The sequence below is a fragment of the Hesperophylax consimilis genome, chromosome 30, assembly GCF_061612785.1.
Source record: "Hesperophylax consimilis isolate HC1 chromosome 30, BYU_Hcon_1.0, whole genome shotgun sequence".
Taxonomy (NCBI): Eukaryota; Metazoa; Arthropoda; class Insecta; order Trichoptera; family Limnephilidae; genus Hesperophylax; species Hesperophylax consimilis.
In genome coordinates, this window is record NC_142865.1 from 15,277,726 (window position 1) to 15,296,696 (window position 18,971).

An 18,971-nucleotide genomic window follows, 5' to 3' on the forward strand; every position below is an offset into this window, starting at 1 on the left:
ATTATTAAATACCAGCTGACGTGTACCCGGCGTCGCTGAGGGTTATCCTTAGGAGATAGACATATACCATGGCGGACTTTTTTGTAGGCCTTTTTAAGATATACAATTCCGTAGTACATTATTTTGATGTATCTCATAAGGTTTAGCCAGCGTTAGCAATGTAGTGCTCGAAAATATATGTTTACGACTTGATCATAAAACTTCCATTTTCTCTACTTGTAATAAATATAACATGCATGTATCATATGTGTAAACCTTCCGTATGAAATTCTCTAAATGATAGTATACACCCTATCAAAATCCCTATCGATAGTTTAGAAGAACTAAGCGCACAAACAGACATACGCGGATAGCGACTTTATTTTATACTATTTAGATATACTTAAATGAAACGAAAATGCTTGGTCTTAAGTCACTTTATTGATATATTTTCTCTGTACACCGGTTTCGGTACCTCCGTACCATCATCAGGACTGTCATAAAAATAATGCTATATATATAATACAGAAGTACACAGAGATGTGCAAAATGGGTACCCAAAACCATTTGAAATGCAAAATGGAAATGGGTCAACTCTTTTCCATTTGAAAATGCAAAATGCAAAATGGTTTTTAGAAAAGCATTTCAAATGCAAAATGCAAAATACCTATTTTCAAAATGCATTGAAAATGCAAAATGGTTTCTCAGGTCAAACAATCAAAATAATTATAGAATTTTTAAACAATTTTGTCATTTAATAATGGACTTCAATGCAGATCAAACATATTACATGATGGTAAAAATCCAAAAACACGACTACGGATTATGAAACCACAAAAAATTTGCGCGGGACTAATGTTGCCAACGTAAAAACATAGAAACTGCTATCCAACATTTAATATTACAGCGTCATGGCCCCATGTTCAGTATTTGAATCAGTATTTTTTGTAATGATATCACTCAATTGCCAGGGCTCCTACCAGGGAGCAACTTGACAAATGGAAATTATCTCTCATTGCGAGGTTGAGGACCGACTGATATTTGGGGCTTATGAAAAAAAGATGAGTGGAGATAGTAGGAAGAATGTTGCAAAAAAGCATATAAAATGGAAAATGCATCGAGAAAAGCATTTAAAATGCAAAATGGTTTTTAGAAAAGCATTTAAAATGCAAAATGGGAATTTTCCATTTTAAATGCTGCATTTTGCATTTAGCATTTCCATTTGAAATGGATTTATTTGAAATAAAGCACATCTCTGGAAGTACACATATATGTATACACATATTATCAAGAAAGAAAGGGACACTATACTAGAGTGGGACAGTGCAGTGAAAGTGAGTGTGGGATAAGTGTAGTAATTGGGAATATACTTAGATTGAGAAAAAAACCTGAACTAGTTAAGCACCTTATTTATTAGATAATTTTCACATTTTTCTCTAAATATGCTATCTAGGTACATTTTCATTTTGATGTTTTTATGTAGAAAAAAATTGTGTGTTTCGATGTCATGTGTTCTGGCTTTCTCTGATGTGTGTGGATGTCTTTATTGTGATGTAGTTTGTCTCTAAAGTAAGTAGGTAACATACTGTTAAAAACTTTGAAGCTAAAAATTTATTCAGCTAATTCCTTATATTGATATTTATATCTGTATTGATTTATGTTTATTGCTCTTCAATTTTCCTTTTTTATACTACATAGCTCCACACAGGAAGTCTTGGCCTATGTCAACTTTGGGGATGCGAGAGTGTTTTTTAAGGAAAGAAAAGAGAGGAAATAGAGGAATATCTGGGAAAGAAAAATATATGAGGGGTGGGTAGGAATATGAGGGTCAGTATGTCGAGGAGTGACAGACGTCTGAATGCATCCCTCCCAGTGTGGTGCAAGGCGATGAGTCGAGAGTGTTCTGCTGTAGAGGTAAAAAGAACTCCCTAAATAAGTCTCTGCAAATCGCCGCATAATAATAGGCGCATCCGACGCTAAGACCAAGACAATACCCCGGGGCACTCCTGCAAAGTCACCGAACGAAGAGAACCACTTGGGGTGACAGGTGACAGAGGTGTTGGTTATCCAATTAATGGTTCCCGGGCGGCGGTACCTTTACCTACCTCCCAAATTTGTAATTCGTCAAAAACATCGAATATAATAATAATAATATCAATGGGCACCTGTCCGATAACTGTAATTGAGCGAAAACCATTTAATTATGGTATTCCCTAAATATGTAAATTGTAAATTAATCTGTAAGGCTGACGTAATTATGCCTGTTGGTACTAACCAAATAATTGGAAATTCAGCTTTGGAACAACATATATTATAGCCACCAAAATCTAAATAATTAATAATAAATAATCAAATCATAGTGTACCATTTCTGAAAACCCCACCCTCCCCCCGGCTAGGCACATAACACCGTTGTTGTGGTTGATTATATATACAGTACATTAAAAGAATATATGTATATATTTGACCGGTCGGTGGCCGAGTTGACATCGCCTTTGGGTCCCACCCAGGCGTAGTGTGTTCAATTCATCGGCTGGCCAAGTCCTCCATCACAACACAAGCAACATTTTCAGCTTACTGTGGTGGTAGTAGGAGATTTTCAAATATTGTCAGGTTATTCGTAACCGGGAATGTTTGTCTTTCTTTAAAAACAAATTAAAAACAAAATTTTTAATATGTTACCAAAAATGTATAATGTCTGGGAATTGTATACAACTCCTAGGAAATGTATTCAATTCCGAAACTATTCAGGAAATCTATAAAATATTGTTTTAAAAATTATTTATTAAAAAAAGAAATTTCAAATACACTGCGAGTCAAATATACAATAATCAATAAACAATACAATTAAAATCTGAACAAATTTAAATGTTGGCTAAACACTGGATAGGCTGTGTAAGTTTGGGTTATTTATATGTTACACCCAGATATTAGAAAAACTCCTAACCTTTTCTGTGACAATTTCAAAACAAACTATCATACTCACACGCCTCTGACACATGTTACAAAACAGTAAAACCGTCACACGACCTTTTGGGAATGCTATCGCCATATTGGCATGGCAGAAGTGCACTGATGGTGGACACCGTAATGCTGTCAGGAACGATGGATAAAGAAGGAAGCATAATACTCCAAAAATAAATCACTAGTTCATTAGTTAATTCACACATATTGTAACAATGTGATTTTCAACAAATTCACAACGTTGAACGCCATTTTAAAATCTTTACCAAGCAAAAGTAATAGATAATTATCAAATATGAGATGAAAAACACGCGATTGCGGCATCATTGTAACAGATTAGGTTTACTATCAGAAAGGATTGCATCGTTAATGAATAAAAGAAAGATGAAGTTAACAAGATTTATTAAATAACAATTAGAAACATGAGACTCTCAAATTAGCATAGATTACATTATCACAGGGAGTTGCAGTGAAACGAAATTCACTAGCACAGTTGGTATTGTGCCGGCGCCAGACATGTGTTCAAATAAGTGAACACTTATTTGAAGACTTTGCTCATACATTTGGTCACTTATGTGTGTCTCTGCCAGATATGTGTTCAAAGATTTGATCACTTCTTTGAGCTTACAGTTTTCAAATAGACCTCACATAACATGGACGACGATTTGGTCGACACAGTTTGCTTATATTATTTATGTGCTAGTGATTATTCTCCTCGATAGCGCAAGGTATTGAGAAATTCCGTTGAATACGGCTTCAGGCGTCATTAATGTTATTTCTGTTTTTATGCTGTTTTCGTTTTGGGTCCCATATGTCAGGCTCTCCTTGTAATAATTCAATGAATTCAAACACGCCCTCATTGTCCCACTCCATCGCTAGTTCGTTTGGTTATGGCTTGTTTGTGTACGCACGCGGCACGACAACTCTCCACGGCGACGCTCGCGCTACTGGGCTTCGCACAGTGTGGCAGGCATGCAAACATTTTGACTTTGATCCCTTTGATGTGCGCCAAAGAAACCGACACGGAACGGCAAAGCGCACTTAAGTGCGCAAATAAGTGAACACAGTATCAAATGCCCGTGCCACACATGTGAACACTTATGTGAACACTTCTTTGAACACATGTCTGGCGCCGGCTTTAATGGTAGTAATTTTTAAGTTAAATTTGTGACAAACGATGATAAAGAATATTGTCTGACCTGTTTCTCAAAAGGGCGCCAAACAGCTCTTAGATTAGAACTGTAAAATGTATAAAGGTTTCATGATGACCAGCGATTACAACAGCTAGCTAATCAGCCATCAAGATCTCCCGTATTGTCTGTCGTCTGGAGCAGTTGCTCGAATCCTTCCCGTTGTCCTGTCTTCGCTCCAAGGCCGCCCGTTTGGTACTCACATAAATAAACAGGAATCACCTCTCGAAGTTAGTGAAATTTACCCCCGGACACCATGTTTAGGTAAATAAAACACACGCATATTTGAATGCGTCGTGCCAAAATTTTAAAGCAATCGGTGAAAAACTTTCGGAGATTTTAGATTTTGAATTAACGAACATTTAAACTTTTATTTAGATAGAAGATAGATTTCTTTTTATACGCCAAAAGGGCTATTACCTTGAGTACATGAATTAGTTGTTTTTACAAGTATTTAGTATAATATACTATATATAATCTTCCTCATGCGCCGCAAGTCTGTTGGAGTCTGGACGAAGCTATTCAATAATAATAAAACAATCAATTTTATTTCTAAAATTATTTATTTGAAGATAATATAATGCAGAATGAAAATATAAATAAACACGATTTTTTTTACAACAATCAAAAATGTTTTGTTTTGAAAACACCTCACGATGAATAAATTGTTTTCAAAGATAATTGAAACAAAAGGTGATGTGACAAGGAACCGAGCAACAACCAAACATCACCGACTATGTGTAAGAGTATATGCAAGCAGCATTCGTATGGATGAACGATGTTGTCGATAAGTATAACCATATTGTATCATACCAATAATGGTTGATGGTATACTACCATTCTTGTTTCTATCATCTATGATTGTAGTATTTTCAAGATTCATCAGTCCCAAATTCATAAGTTGTGGTACTGAGGGTCGTTGACGAGTGAAGCCAGATCCTTTGAAAAGTCCTGAAGTTTGCGATAGAGCCCCTTTTCAGTTTCCTTGAGACTATCAATCTGGTGTCGCATAAATTCAACTTCAGAGTGTGGAAGACATACCTTCTCTTCTTGATGCTGTGTGTCGTCGTTTCTTGGAGACGCAGTTGTCACTTCATAAGCGTTGGGAGATGCCACGTTAATCTTTGAAATGAACTCATTCAGTTTGGTTGAGAATAGATCAAATCTTGCGTTGGTATTGTTCAATTCTCTTTTCAATTTTAAGTTTTCGATTTCTAAAGATTTTGAACCTTCGTTAAAGCTTGCTCTTGTAGCTACTGCGCTTGATTCTTCAACTGCTTTCAATAATTCGTATCCTGCTTCATTTAAAACGTTGAAGATCATTACTTTGGTGGAGCATGGATCTTCTTTGAGTCTGTTCAACCTGATCAGTCTGCCACCCTGTGCTGTTTTTGCTCCAAGAAGCAATCTCTCAAGACTTCCCTGCACAGCCATAGCAGTCATTTTATCGTCTTCTTCGACCTGTTCAGCGAATATCTTTCCATTATCAATTGGCAGAGGGTCTAAAGTGACTGCATAAAGGGTTCCAACCTTTTTGTCTTTATCCGCGTTGATTTTGAAAGCTAAGATAAATAGCTTGTTGGCATGAGGATCCAAAGCAAGCTGATTGAAGCTTGCCCCTTTTGTAGTTACGATTTCGATTTCTTTTCCTGTGCCATTGAGTCCTACGAAAGTCGTTCCATCAAGAGCGTAGTATTTGTTTCCGTATTTATCAACAATCTCTCCCCATGGTGGTATGATTCTGTTGATTTTTTCAGCTTTTTGGAGTTGTTCATCGATCGCAAAGGTTTCTGAACCGCTAGCTACAAGGATCTGTTCATCAGAGTAGCCGATTCTCTTGATGGAGTGGTCGAAATGAATCAGCATATCGCAAGCGTAGTAGTCTCCGCAGATTTTGACCCAGCTGGACTCGCATTTCTTATCGTCGTAGTCGGAGAAGCAGTTGGTTTTGAATCTCTTCTGTGGGTGTAAAATCTCAGCAGAGGCAATGCAACATATTGCGAGGAACACTGCAGCAGTGGAATACATCTTCATGTTTAAATTATTATCTGTAATAAAAAGGAAAACATATATTAGATACTACACTTTGAGGTAGAAACTTAGACGAATCTTTGAAGGCTTACATGAAATGTATATTTGGCGTAATAAGTACTATCAGTCGAGGACATTGAAAACTCAAATTTAATCAAAAAGGATCGACAAATGGTTTTAAACCAATGGTTTCTTCGGCAGAATAATCGTATCAGAAACTATTGGTTTTGAAATATGTCGATCCTTTTTGATTAAAAAGTGGGGTTTACAAAATTAAGTCACTTAACTTAATTAATTACTTTCAGTTGGTTTTCTAGTAAATTTGATTTTTTAATGTTCATATGACCCCGAGGGCAGTCCGCCACTTCGTCAGGATAAACGTACATGAATTCATTGCTTTTGAAACGTGTCAATCCTTTTTAATTAAATAGTGGTGTTTACAGTTAAGTAATTTATTTTTATTAATATTAAAATGACGCCACAAAGACTCAATTTCCACAAAAGTCAGAAAACTTACTCATCTTTTCCTGGGCATTAGAAATATTCTCTGCATAAAAGATCTTAAATGTTTATATTATGCTCTGTGTAACTCATTACTTGAATATGCATCTTTGGGATGGGGCGGATGTACCAAAACAATACTGGATCCCTTAGCAAAAGCACAGAAATCACTGCTAAGGGTCATCCTAAAAAAACCATTTAGGTACCCCAGTGATGTATTATTCAAAGAGATAAGAGTTCTTGATGTCAGGCAACTATACATAAAAAAAATTATATTACACACTCAAAAACAACGTCACCACTACCCTTCCATTGATCATTATCACGACACTAGACATTCAAGGAGGAATCCAGTTGTTCCACCTACTACTATGACATCCTTTGCCCAAAGACAATTCTATTACCTTGGTCCAAAATTATTCAACCTCTTACCCGATTTATGGAAATCGAAAAGCATAAGCATTCTGCGTAAATTAGTTTATTATTGGCTTCTAGACTTAGGAAGAGTCGAAAGCGAACTTATGATGACCAACAGATAAACGAAAATGTTCTGTACTCACATTTATTCATTGTTATTGGCAGTTAAATAAAAAATTCCTACCATGCATCTGATTTATACAATGCGAATGATAATTTTTGTGATTGATAATGTTTATACAATATGTTTTCATGTACCTTGTTTATATGTTTCTTGATTATGTATATTATATTATATGTACCTTGATTATGTAAATTAATACACAGCACAGTAACAGCGATCAAATTAAGAAACCCACCTAATATTTTTCTTATATTGTAACTATAAATTGAATTAATCCAATATGTTATCATGTACCCTGATACAGTGTTCCTTAATTGCATATTATTACATGTACCTTGATAAAATTTATCAGGTGTTTTCATAAAAAAAACTAATATTCGGGTGTACAAATATGTCTGAAAAAGTTTTTATTTTGATTACTTTGATAAATATATATGTATATAGACTATATTACTAGCGTAACTATTAATGTAAAGTATGGAAATATAATTCATAACAGCAGCGTGTACAAATGTTAACTAAACCAGGCAATTTGGCTGTCCTAAAACGGGAAAATTTCCTAGTTGGACAGCCAAAGCTTCCTTAATATGTATGTAATTATTTGTATCTAATAAATAAATAAAAATAAATAAATAAATATATATAAAGTGATTTGGCAATTATTGGCAAAATGATAACAATAAACTTAAAAAGCGCGCTTTAGGGCTGCAATAGGATATATTTAAAATATTTTTTTATGTATTTATTTATTTAACGCCCAGAAGGCTTTTATATGGTTGGTAGTATAATTTTAATTTGACAGATACTTTGAAACATAAAAAATAAGAATAAAATTACATTTGATAAAAGCTATGCAACAAGTCAACCATAAGAAACAAAAACAGAAAATTACAGCTATTTGTAGGTTTACATGATGTGTTTAGGAGTATTGTTCAAATAAATGTTTTAAATGATCCACAAAACTTGCCAAGTTGGTATTGAATATGTCAACATCACCCAAGTAATGATTTCCCATGGTGTGAAGTCGTTGTATCGGAGAGTGGGCAATGTAGTTACGCTTATGTGTGCTGCTGTAGAATATTGTATTTTGTCGTGTTGTTACTGTGGGTGTATGTATGTTTATAAGTTGCAGGAGTTCACAACAGTCGAATTTAGAGTTAAGTATTTTGAATAAGAACGTTAAATCGTTTATTTTACGTCTATCTTCTAATGTATGTATTTTTAGAGTATTTAATAAAAAATTGTATTTTAAGTTTTCGACAGGGATATTTAATTTAAAATTTATAAAACGTAGAAATTTTTTTGTATTCGCTCAATGTTGTTAATGTGAATTTTGAAGATGGAGACCAAACTACTGAGTTATATTCAATTAAACTTCTTACTAGAGATATGTATAATAGTTTAATGGCTTGTAAAGAATTAAAGTTTTTAGTTGTTCTTAATACGAAGCCTAGTGTTTTCATACCTTTGTTCTCAATTTGATGGATATGATTCGTGAAACTTAATATAAAACACAGCCGACAGTTCGGACCGATGATTAAGACTACCTTCCTCAGAGAGCTATAACTTATGAGCTATCATTTTCCCCAGTCAGAATCGGTTTCTAATTAACGACTAATGACTAATTACAAACAATTATCCCAACAAACATTAAAATTGCATTTCTTCACAATGAGACACTTACATGTTTATTTATTAATAAATTCACGCCCGGCTGGACTTTTACATGTTGTTTCTTATTTTTTTACAAAGAACACAACAAAATCAAAAAGAAAACAAAGTAAAAGTAAAATCAAAAAACAAAATCAAAAAGAAAATAGAGGACATAATAAAACACAACCTCTAAAACAAAAACAAAGTCAAAAAGAGATAAAGTGGAAACTAGACACTCCACCATGCAAGATGGAAAAATATAATACTAGGAAAATTACAAAACTTTGGTGAGATAAACAGAGCTACGTAGTTTCTATAGTTAAATTAAATTATGTTTGAAATTCTACTTTCTGAAATAAATTGGGTAATGACTTGTTTATATTTGGTGAACGATGTGTTGAATATATCATCAACACCTTTATAGTCATTACCTTACATTTTTACATTATTAGTCATTATGTTGATTTATAATTGTTTTTGTGGGTGTTCTAAGGTATTTAGTATCTTTTTTAATTTTTTTAATGTAATATCAAAAACACAGCATAAAAAAACAAAATTAATTTTGTATACAACAGACGTAGGGTTAATATTAAAATAAAATAAATAATAAACACGAAGTGTCCAATAACGATTCACGTACAATAAAGTATAGTGTAAGTACAAATTTGTGTAGGAGATAAGTTAATAGAAGGCTTATTAAAAAAGATTCGATATATTTATAAAAGTTCTGAGGATAGATATCTATTGCTAAATATACCAAAAAATATGTTTCCACTACAGCTTACAATCAGGAAATAAATCGGAAAAATAGATCTTTTTTTGTTTGGACAGACTTATTTTTTAACTATCCCGAAGTCAAGTGGGGGAGTAGGTAGTACCCGAAATTACTATCCTCCTTATATTATCATAAATACTTGACATATCATTTTAGTAATTTACGTATTTCTGCGCAAATACATAAGTTACCATTAATAATTGACTGAATAATTGGGATTTCTATAAATTAAAAGCCCATAATATAGAAAAATGCATGGGGTCGTCGGAAGACCCCATTGGTTACAGACGTTTTATTTGACATCTTGGCCTGTATCAATCACGATAAAATTAAGTGTTTTGAAATATCACTAGTGGAAATTCGTAAGCAGACTTAAAAAAAAAAAAAATTTCTTTAAGAAACAGGTTTTTACTGCAGTGACGTTAATAACTAAAGCCATGCACTAGTTTAATTTCCTTTAAAAATATATTTATTTGGAATATCCGTATGCGTGTAAAATAAAATATTCAGTTTTTTTTTTAATTCAAATAAAAATGTACGTAAGTGGCTCTTTCACCGTTGATATCACTAATTTACTTGTGACACCTTCTCGTACTCAGACGGAATTACCAACGATTTGAGAAAACAGGTTTATTCACTTTACACAATCTCGGGAAATTTACGGGGAATTTTTGGAAAACCTTGATGTTAACGGTAATCATAACATTTTTGATGACACAGAATATTAAAAAGTTTTTTTTTGTTATATATAATGAATGTATTTTAAAATTTATTTTTACACAGGAACTGTTGTAATGTCATCTGATTTCAGAGAAATGCGTATACGTCCGTTTGTGTGTACTTGATTGTTTATTGACAATCCGATTGAGCTGAAACTCGGCAGATACACTCGTTGTCGATGACAAGGCATTTTATCAAATTTTGGTGGCAATCACATACACACACGCGGACATGTAGGAATTTCTCTAAAATCCGATGACATTACATCGCTTAATATACGAAGTTAATGTCGGTCCTACCCGATACTGTGATTTGGCGAGGTTGGGAAAATTGTCGTGCTGTAGGAAGGTTAAATCCTGAGTCCAATCAGAAAATAAATATCTTTTAAAACACATTTTACGGTTCTTTTTAATTTTCTGATTTTTTTTTCGGTTCCATATTGTATTTAAATTATTATTTACGGTCTCCAGGGTAAAGGGGTAAGGGTTTTCACTATCAATCCGAAGGTTGCAGGTTCAAATCAAGGCTTGCGCAAGTAAATTTAATTTGATAATTAGTGTTTCACTCTCAGTATCGCCCTGGTGTAAGATCACCATTCAGAATTGAAATGTTGCTTGAAAAGGCTTTAGTCGTGTTTGGTGATCAGATCTGAATAGCCGCTTCCCCACCCTCCTCTTCCCCATCTCCTTCTCACCCGCTACCTTCAGCCTCACTGACTCCAGACAGTTGGGAGCAGCAAAAAATGTAATTAATAAAGGATCAATAAAAAAATAAAAAAATTATTTATTTGCTGGTTGGGAGCGACTCACGTGCGTTGTTTGGGCGTCTGTACAAAATTAATGCTGCCTTTCCGGTTATATTGAGGAAAAAACAAGTTTGCATAATCACTTAATGCATTTCTACTGCGCAGTGCCAGGTGTTTAAAAAAGGGTGTGGTGTTGTTGACTGTTCTTTTTTATTGCTTTTTTATATTAATACAATCATATTTTAATAAGCAATATATTATAGTCGCTTGAAATATCCATACGAATTGAAAATACCTCCCGTAATTCAAGCGACTAATTATTGCTTATAATAATTTGTTATCCTTTCTGCTATGCATAAAAAACCTTGTCTTAGTTTATCATTAAAAAAAATAATAATGTTTGACATGTCAAAATATTTCACCAACAAATGTAAATATAATATGTCTTGATGCCATCTAGTGGGAAATTTAGCTATTAACAAAGCCTTTCCTACAAAATAAAGTTGGTTGTTCACAGGTGAAAAAAATATAATAAGTAGTAATTGTTGATTGAATTACTAGTACATATTGAATTATTTGGGGTGTTGGAAATAAGCCGACTTAGCTCAGTGGTCCCAGAGCACCTGACCGGACATCAGAAGGCGCGGGTTCTATTCCCACCAATTTGTATGGATATTTCAAACGATTAATTATTGCTTATAATAATTTTTTATACTTTTTTTCAAATTATAAAGCCTTGAAAATTATAGCAAGATGTCAAGAATCATCAAATAAAGATATGTATTGACTTCTTTCTAGTACACGGTACTAGAGTATTTTTGTGTATTTTCCGGCACAATCTTTTTTATGAATTGAACTTTAAAGTCTTCAAAATTTTTTTATCTAGAAGTTGCAGGAGTTCCATATTAAGGTTGCTGGTTACCGTGAACTTGGAGTTTGATCTTGTAGTCATTGTTTTCTTTAATTATATTAAGGCCCCGTGGTAAGCGTTCAAAGATTGTTTGAAAGGGGGCTAATATTAAAAAGCGAAATTATTTAATTAAACAAGACTCGTTTGTAATAGAGCAAAAATCTCTCGACAGTTGCTTTAGTTGTATTTAAAGATACACTGTGATTTTTTTCATGTCTATAACATATTAAATAACAGAACAAAACGTGTTTTTAATAATTTTAGGAGCATTGCGATTTTTTCCTATCTAGAGAATTTCATATAATTAACGTTTCAATCACATTAAAAACATACAGAGTTATCGAGAAACTTGTTATAAAGCGGTAAAAGTTGGGTATGAGAATGTATTTTAAAACTGTGATTTTATTAATTGAATTATATCAATCAAATTATATTATGCACTGTAGTGACATCTATCGGCAGACTTTATTTAAGAAGGTAATGCTCAGTGGGCAATTGATTATGTTTCGTCTGATGGTCGACAGATGGGGTGTGATTAAAAAATATTTTATTTTATTAATTTTAATAAATGTATTTTTTATTTATGTTGAACTAAACGATTCAATATCATTCGGTTGTTTTGAGAGTCATTTTTGTTCACTTCTGTCCACTTTAACTTTACACTATTTGAAATTGGTAATGACAACTTCTAGTCAAACACAGTTCATATTTGTTAAATTATTTTTTATTTGAGATTCACTTGTGTATCAATACGTACCTGCGATAAATCCCTACTATAGTTTTCTGTTAATATAACATATACATATAAGTTAATAAAATTAAAAATATATGTATATCGGAAATAGTTTTGACAGCTGTTGACTGTTGATGTATAATTATTTTTAATTAATGTTCAATGGACTCCTTTTAAATTTTAAGTAAGCCAAAAGTCTTGCAGTTTTTCGTGGGTTATGTCTCAATGTTGTGAAGTCCAAATATTATTAAGTTGGTAATGGAATATTTTTATAGTAGTTATAGAATAGAAGTACACTAGATATAAAATGTAAAATTTTATAACTAAATAAAAATTACTTTAAAAAATCAGAATAAAAATACAGTAGGAGAATTGTTACGATGAGTGAAAATTGCAGTTTGGAGTAAAATGTTTATGGAAAATTATTTATTTATTCCTTCTCGCTTTCCCGTAATTTTTCACATAAAAATCACCCTCACTAAAACTAAGCCTTTATCGAGGTTAACAATTTACACATTTGAGTAAAGCAAACATAGAGATATTACTACAATCATAATGAGAAAAGCGGTTGTAAGAGATTATCACTGCAAACATAATGAGAAAAGCGGTTGTAAGAGATTATCACAACAAACATAGTGAGAAAAGCGGTTGTAAGAAATTATCTCTGAAAACATAATGAGAAAAGCGGTTGTAAGAAATTATCACTGCAAACATAGTGAGAAAAGCGGTTGTAAGAAATTATCACTACAAACATAATGAGAAAAGCGGTTGTAAGAAATTATCGATAAGAAATACATCAAGAAAACCGAACTCGGAGATAATTCTTCACTAAAAAATTTTATTGTTAGATAATTTTTTTTGTTTCAAGGTATTGCAAAAATCGTGAAAACTTTTCCTCAAATAAAACTCTTATATCCTTCAGATTGAACTAAAATAGTAAATTCACGAGGGCTGTGAAGTGATTTTAAAATATCCGTGAAAAATCACGGGATAGTATTGAACAAACCAGTAACAATTTTAAAAATGGCACCTAAAATTGATTTCTGTTAAAATATATATTATAGGTATTCTGAATACTTCACACAATCAGTTAAAATTTTGAAAATGCCACTTAGATTTAAAGCATATTTGAGTTCATTGAACAATAACTAACGCACATCACAGACAACCGAAACTAGTAAGTATGATAAAGAAATGTATTCAATTAAGTCTATTGTCAATATTATGATTTTAAATCAATTTTGTTCCAATAATTTATTTTAGACCAACCCGGTTTCACTCTTCACTGAAGTATAAAGATCGCTTAATTCTAAAAATTCCTCTTTGGGATAAACCGTTATCGTAGATACTCTCAGTATCGCCCGGTCAAATACTACTTGAAGACAACCTCACAATATTCCCCGATTGGGGATGCCATTGTTTAACTGGCTCCGGGCAGTTGGGAGATTAAACAAAAAACTATGTTTTTCACTACACTGCCGAACCCTTGACCGCAAAGGGTTGATACACTCTACACGCAATCCCTAGAGTGTCATCTATATCGATTTGAAAGAAGAAAAAACGAAAATAACCAATCAACATAATATACTAGTATTATAATACACCTTTAGCCCCATAATAAGTCTGTCCATTGAAAAATTATTCCGAAATTTTAAAATGTTTGTATGTTCAAGAAAGAATTATTTCGAAATTTGAAAATTTTTGTATATTTAAGAAAGAATCATTACGAAAAATTATTTAAATATTTTAATATTTTTGTTCAAGAAAGAATTGTTTCGAAATTTGAAAATGTTTGTGTGTTCAAGAAAGAATTATTCCGAAATTTGAAAATGTTTTCAAGTAATAATAAAAAAAATAGTTCACTTAGTATACATAGATACCCACATAACACAATTATCGGTTCACTAAAGAGATGGATAGATATGATGATAAGAGATAAGAGATGTTGTCGGCGTGGATCAAGGTTTCGTAAAATTCTGTTAATTGATCATATTATCATATTGCGAAATAATTATTTCTTGATCAGACATACGATTTCTTAGGCCTGTCTTAGGCGTAAATAATTGATTATATTGATCTGCATAGGGCCTAGAAGTCGAAAGGTCAAAAGGAAAATAGATGATACTAAATTATTTAAAAAAACTCGAATAAAAAAAATGATTAAAATCTTACCTTTATGAAACCAATAACAACGTAAAGACGTATTTTTCAAAATACGTAAACAAAAACTCAGTATTTTTGATACAGGCTTCTTGCCTGTTGTCTGTCCTGAATGAACTGTTGATAGAACTACAAAAGTTCAGTTTATATCGTATATACATTTATAGGAGTGAAATGAAGAAAAAAAAATACTCAAACATGACTCTTAGTGGAGAGCAGGGTTGCCACAAAACCAAAAAATAAACCTTTATTTTTTTATAAAATTTGGGCTTAAAATGAAATACAAAAAATGTTTTTGTATTTCTTATAATAATTCAGTATCAATTAATTAAAGTACACAAGATATTAAATTATTTGTACTCAATATAATAGCTATATAACTAAGCTACAACAGCTAGTTCTCTTAATTGGCATAGAAATTCATAAAAAATTACGTTGTATCATGTTTTCAATTTTTGTTTCAATATTTCAATTTAAAATAAATAAATATTTTTTTTTAAAGGACCAAAAAATTTCAGGCTAAGAATAATATAATAAAATTTGAATTTCTTTTGCTGACATCATTATTGTAGGAAAATGTTACTTGTGCTATGATGGAGGTTTTAGATAGTGACGCCTGGGTAGGAACCACAAATTTAATAAATTAATTTGTAGGAATTTTAATTATAAATATAATTTTTTTAAATCTTACTGGTTTTCATTGTATATTTTGCATGATTTTACATGGGTAGTTTTAAGCGCTATTTTTTTGGTTGTTTGCAATGTTATTTGGCGACATTTGATCACTGCGTTTTGTGAATAACTCATCAAAATGACAATTCAACACACCTTTAAAAAGCGATATAAAGTCATGAAAAGTGATGAAACAAATACAGGTTAAAAAGATTACGTATTTAAGGTTTATGGGTTAGTTTTTTCATCGCTTTTAATGACTTTTTAAATCATTTTTTAAAGGTGTTCTTGAGTTGTCATTATGTTGAATTATCTCAGAATCGTATTTAGAAGATAGAAGACAAGGCCAAATCGACACATCGACAAGGCAAAATTAAGGCAACAGAGATTTCATATCTGCCCTGCGCTCACCGGCGTTTTAATTTTTTTACCTCCTTTTCTGTCTAAGGTCAATACAACTATTTTCAGCTTGAACATAGTTACCAATAAGAGCTATGAATCTACGATAATTTTTACTTTAATATCATTTAAAAATATCAGCAACCCTTTAACGATATATTTTATCATAATTAACCAAACTGGTTTTACAATGCCGGTACTAAATATGCACAAACAAGACAGTATGATAGCTAAGTTGATGACGCGTATCATTACTTGGGTTACCATGAAAATCATCACGACTTATCATCATTGATTAACATCAATCACGTAACATTGTTATTTATTTAACTAGGTAATAATGCAAAATAGAGTGTTCATAAAACAACTTTTTACAATCAAATCAAAATCAAAAATATATATTTTTTTATTTATTAATTTATTATAGCGACTATTTAAACACTGTACATACAAAATATGATGGTAACACAGACATAGGAATTAATAGACGAGAAGATAATGGCGAGGGGTAAAATCAACTGTTGAAGAACGAAGGGAGTGAAGCTGACTGTGATTCGTCAATAAATCAATCTGACAGTAAATAGGCATCTCGCATTATAATATCACCATTTACTTCTTAAAAGTAAAATCTGCTTTTGAATGAATAGACATTTTTACATGGGAGCGCAAATTACTCGCCACGTTATGAACAAATTCGCGAAGTCCAAATTCGGCAAAAAAATTCGGTTCTATTTTCAGAGTCGAATATTTCGTTTAAGTATTTAATTAAGACACTTTTATAAATGTTCATAATTTACTTCCCAGCAACCAACCAGCTATGTGTTTCGCGTCCAGACGTTTCTCGATGTGATAGTAACAACTGATTCATATTATGCGATGTGAATATGCTTAAAATAAAGTAAAATAATGCTTATATATGGAATGTAATACGAAAATTGGGTTTATTCTCTTTTTCACATCTATTTTTACAAGTTTTCATAGTACAAGTCAACATTTTGCCGTGTTATTTCGTAAAATGAACCGATGATGCCTCGACCATAGTTCGCACAAGAATGATGACGTCACGTTTTCAAATTTCACTTGAGGCCATACGCGAGCACAGCCGGCTCCAATGGAACCGGTATGGGGAGTGGGGATAATACGCTTTTAATCACTTAGGGCAGGTCTACTAATATTCATATGTCTATGGATGGTAAGCTGTATTTCTTAGTCCTCCTCACTAGGGTGATCTGTGCTGAGACGGACTAAAGTTATTCATTTCTGTTTTATTAGTTTTCTATGTCGTTTTAATGTTTTGTACAGTGCTTTTTCATTACTCTCTTTCAGCCAGATTTTTTTATTCTTGTTTGTAATCATTCAAATTTTCTATTCGCTTTATATCAGGGGGAAGGATGTTGTGGAGTTTATAATTTGAGTGTGGAATTGTTTGTATGACCTGAGTAACGATGGTTCAATGAACGCTGCAATTCGGATTTACTTTAACCTTTCAGTCCTCTGTCACATTGACCGTTACATTTCTTAAATATACCGTCAAAAAGTTGGACAATTTGTGTATAATTCCGCTTCTCAATAAAATCCAAATAAATGAAATATCACTGAACCTATCCGAAAACTAATAACTGTTTTTAAAAGGTGATAAAATACGCCTTCAAATTTTATAATTATAAAACCACATATACCTTATTATCAAAAGTTTTTTAAAATGGCTAAATTAAACTAAAATTACTGAAACGAAAAAAAAAACATTAGACAAATGTATTGAAAAATTATTAGACAAATGTATTACAAAATTATTAGACAAATGTATTTTAAATAAATGTATTATAAAATTATTAGACAAATGTATTACAAAATTATTAGACAAATGTATTATAAAATTATTAGACAAATAATGTACTATAAAATTATTAGACAAATGTATTACAAAATTATTAGACAAATGTATTATAAAATTATTAGACAAATAATGTACTATAAAATTAATAGACAAATGTACTATAAAAATTACTGTCACCACACTTTTTATCGTTTCATATAAAAATGATAAATAAAAAAATTCACATAGTTTCATATTTTTTTCTCAAATTACCGTCGGAACCTTTGGTTTTATAGAGGTGTACATTTATTTTTTTCTGTGGTTAACTTGCATATTTAAATGTTAAGCTAGATGTTTTCTCTTTCCAACACAGTTTAGTTTATATTTCTAACTATTGCGGTAAGGGAGATACAGCGATTTCCAAAAAGCGAACAAAATCTACTTAATGGATAATAGCTGTTTGTTAGAAAAACCAACAAATTAGCCTGATGAGTTAATCATCATTTTCAAAATTAAAACTGCTGGTGGGATGATTTAATATCAAATTTTTGTTCTTATTTCCAAAACCAAAATTTAATCTGCAATCACAAGATTTGTAAGAAAGGTACTTAAATACCCACCTTCCTTTAAAATAAATCAAATAAAGAATACATTGTTTTGAATTTTTATTATCTTTTTGTTTTATAATTTTTTAGAAAAGTCGAAGGTCAAATTGTACATGGTTTTGTGTGTGAATTATAAATTTGTCCAAAGAAACGTCACTATCTCAATGACAATTATTTTGAAACATTCTTCAGGCAGGAAGGTACCATAATTATTTTTTTTTAAATGCGTATAAGAAAATCAATATAAACACGACGATGTCACAACGCAAAATGAATATTTACTAACAATAAAAACGGCCACCATCTTGAACCGGAAGAGGAACGTACAAACATATTCACCCGACGAAATGCAAAATGGTCGAAATTCATTTCAGTGAAAAATAATTTGACTGGGTTTAGCCAGGTTTAGCAATGTGACTTGATTGCTAAACATCGATTTTTCTCTGCTTTCTATAAAATAATACGCATGTATTGTATATACAAACCTTCTAGAAGAAATTCTCTAAATAATAATGAAAACCTTATCAAAATCCGTTGCACAGTTAAGAAGAACTAAGCGAATAAACAGACAAACGCAG

The 18,971-nt window shown here is 31.9% G+C and overlaps 1 protein-coding gene across 1 annotated transcript; it reads right to left on the minus strand.

The window, feature by feature from the left end:
* Positions 1 to 4,676: 4,676 nt before the first annotated feature.
* On the minus strand, positions 4,677 to 15,033 carry LOC149409676 (uncharacterized). The gene is made up of 2 exons (XM_089649417.1): positions 14,914 to 15,033; positions 4,677 to 6,180 (listed from the first exon to the last, which is right to left on the minus strand). The coding sequence occupies exon 2, from the start codon at positions 6,164 to 6,166 to the stop codon at positions 5,027 to 5,029; it is 1,140 nt and encodes a 379-aa protein (XP_089505543.1). The 5' UTR covers positions 6,167 to 6,180; positions 14,914 to 15,033; the 3' UTR covers positions 4,677 to 5,026.
* Between the last annotated feature and the right edge of the window lie 3,938 nt (positions 15,034 to 18,971).

What these genes read in the sequence shown, in the direction of transcription:
- LOC149409676 (XM_089649417.1), bottom strand. Translation starts at nt 6,166, where the DNA reads ATGAAGATGTATTCCACTGCTGCAGTGTTCCTCGCAATATGTTGCATT.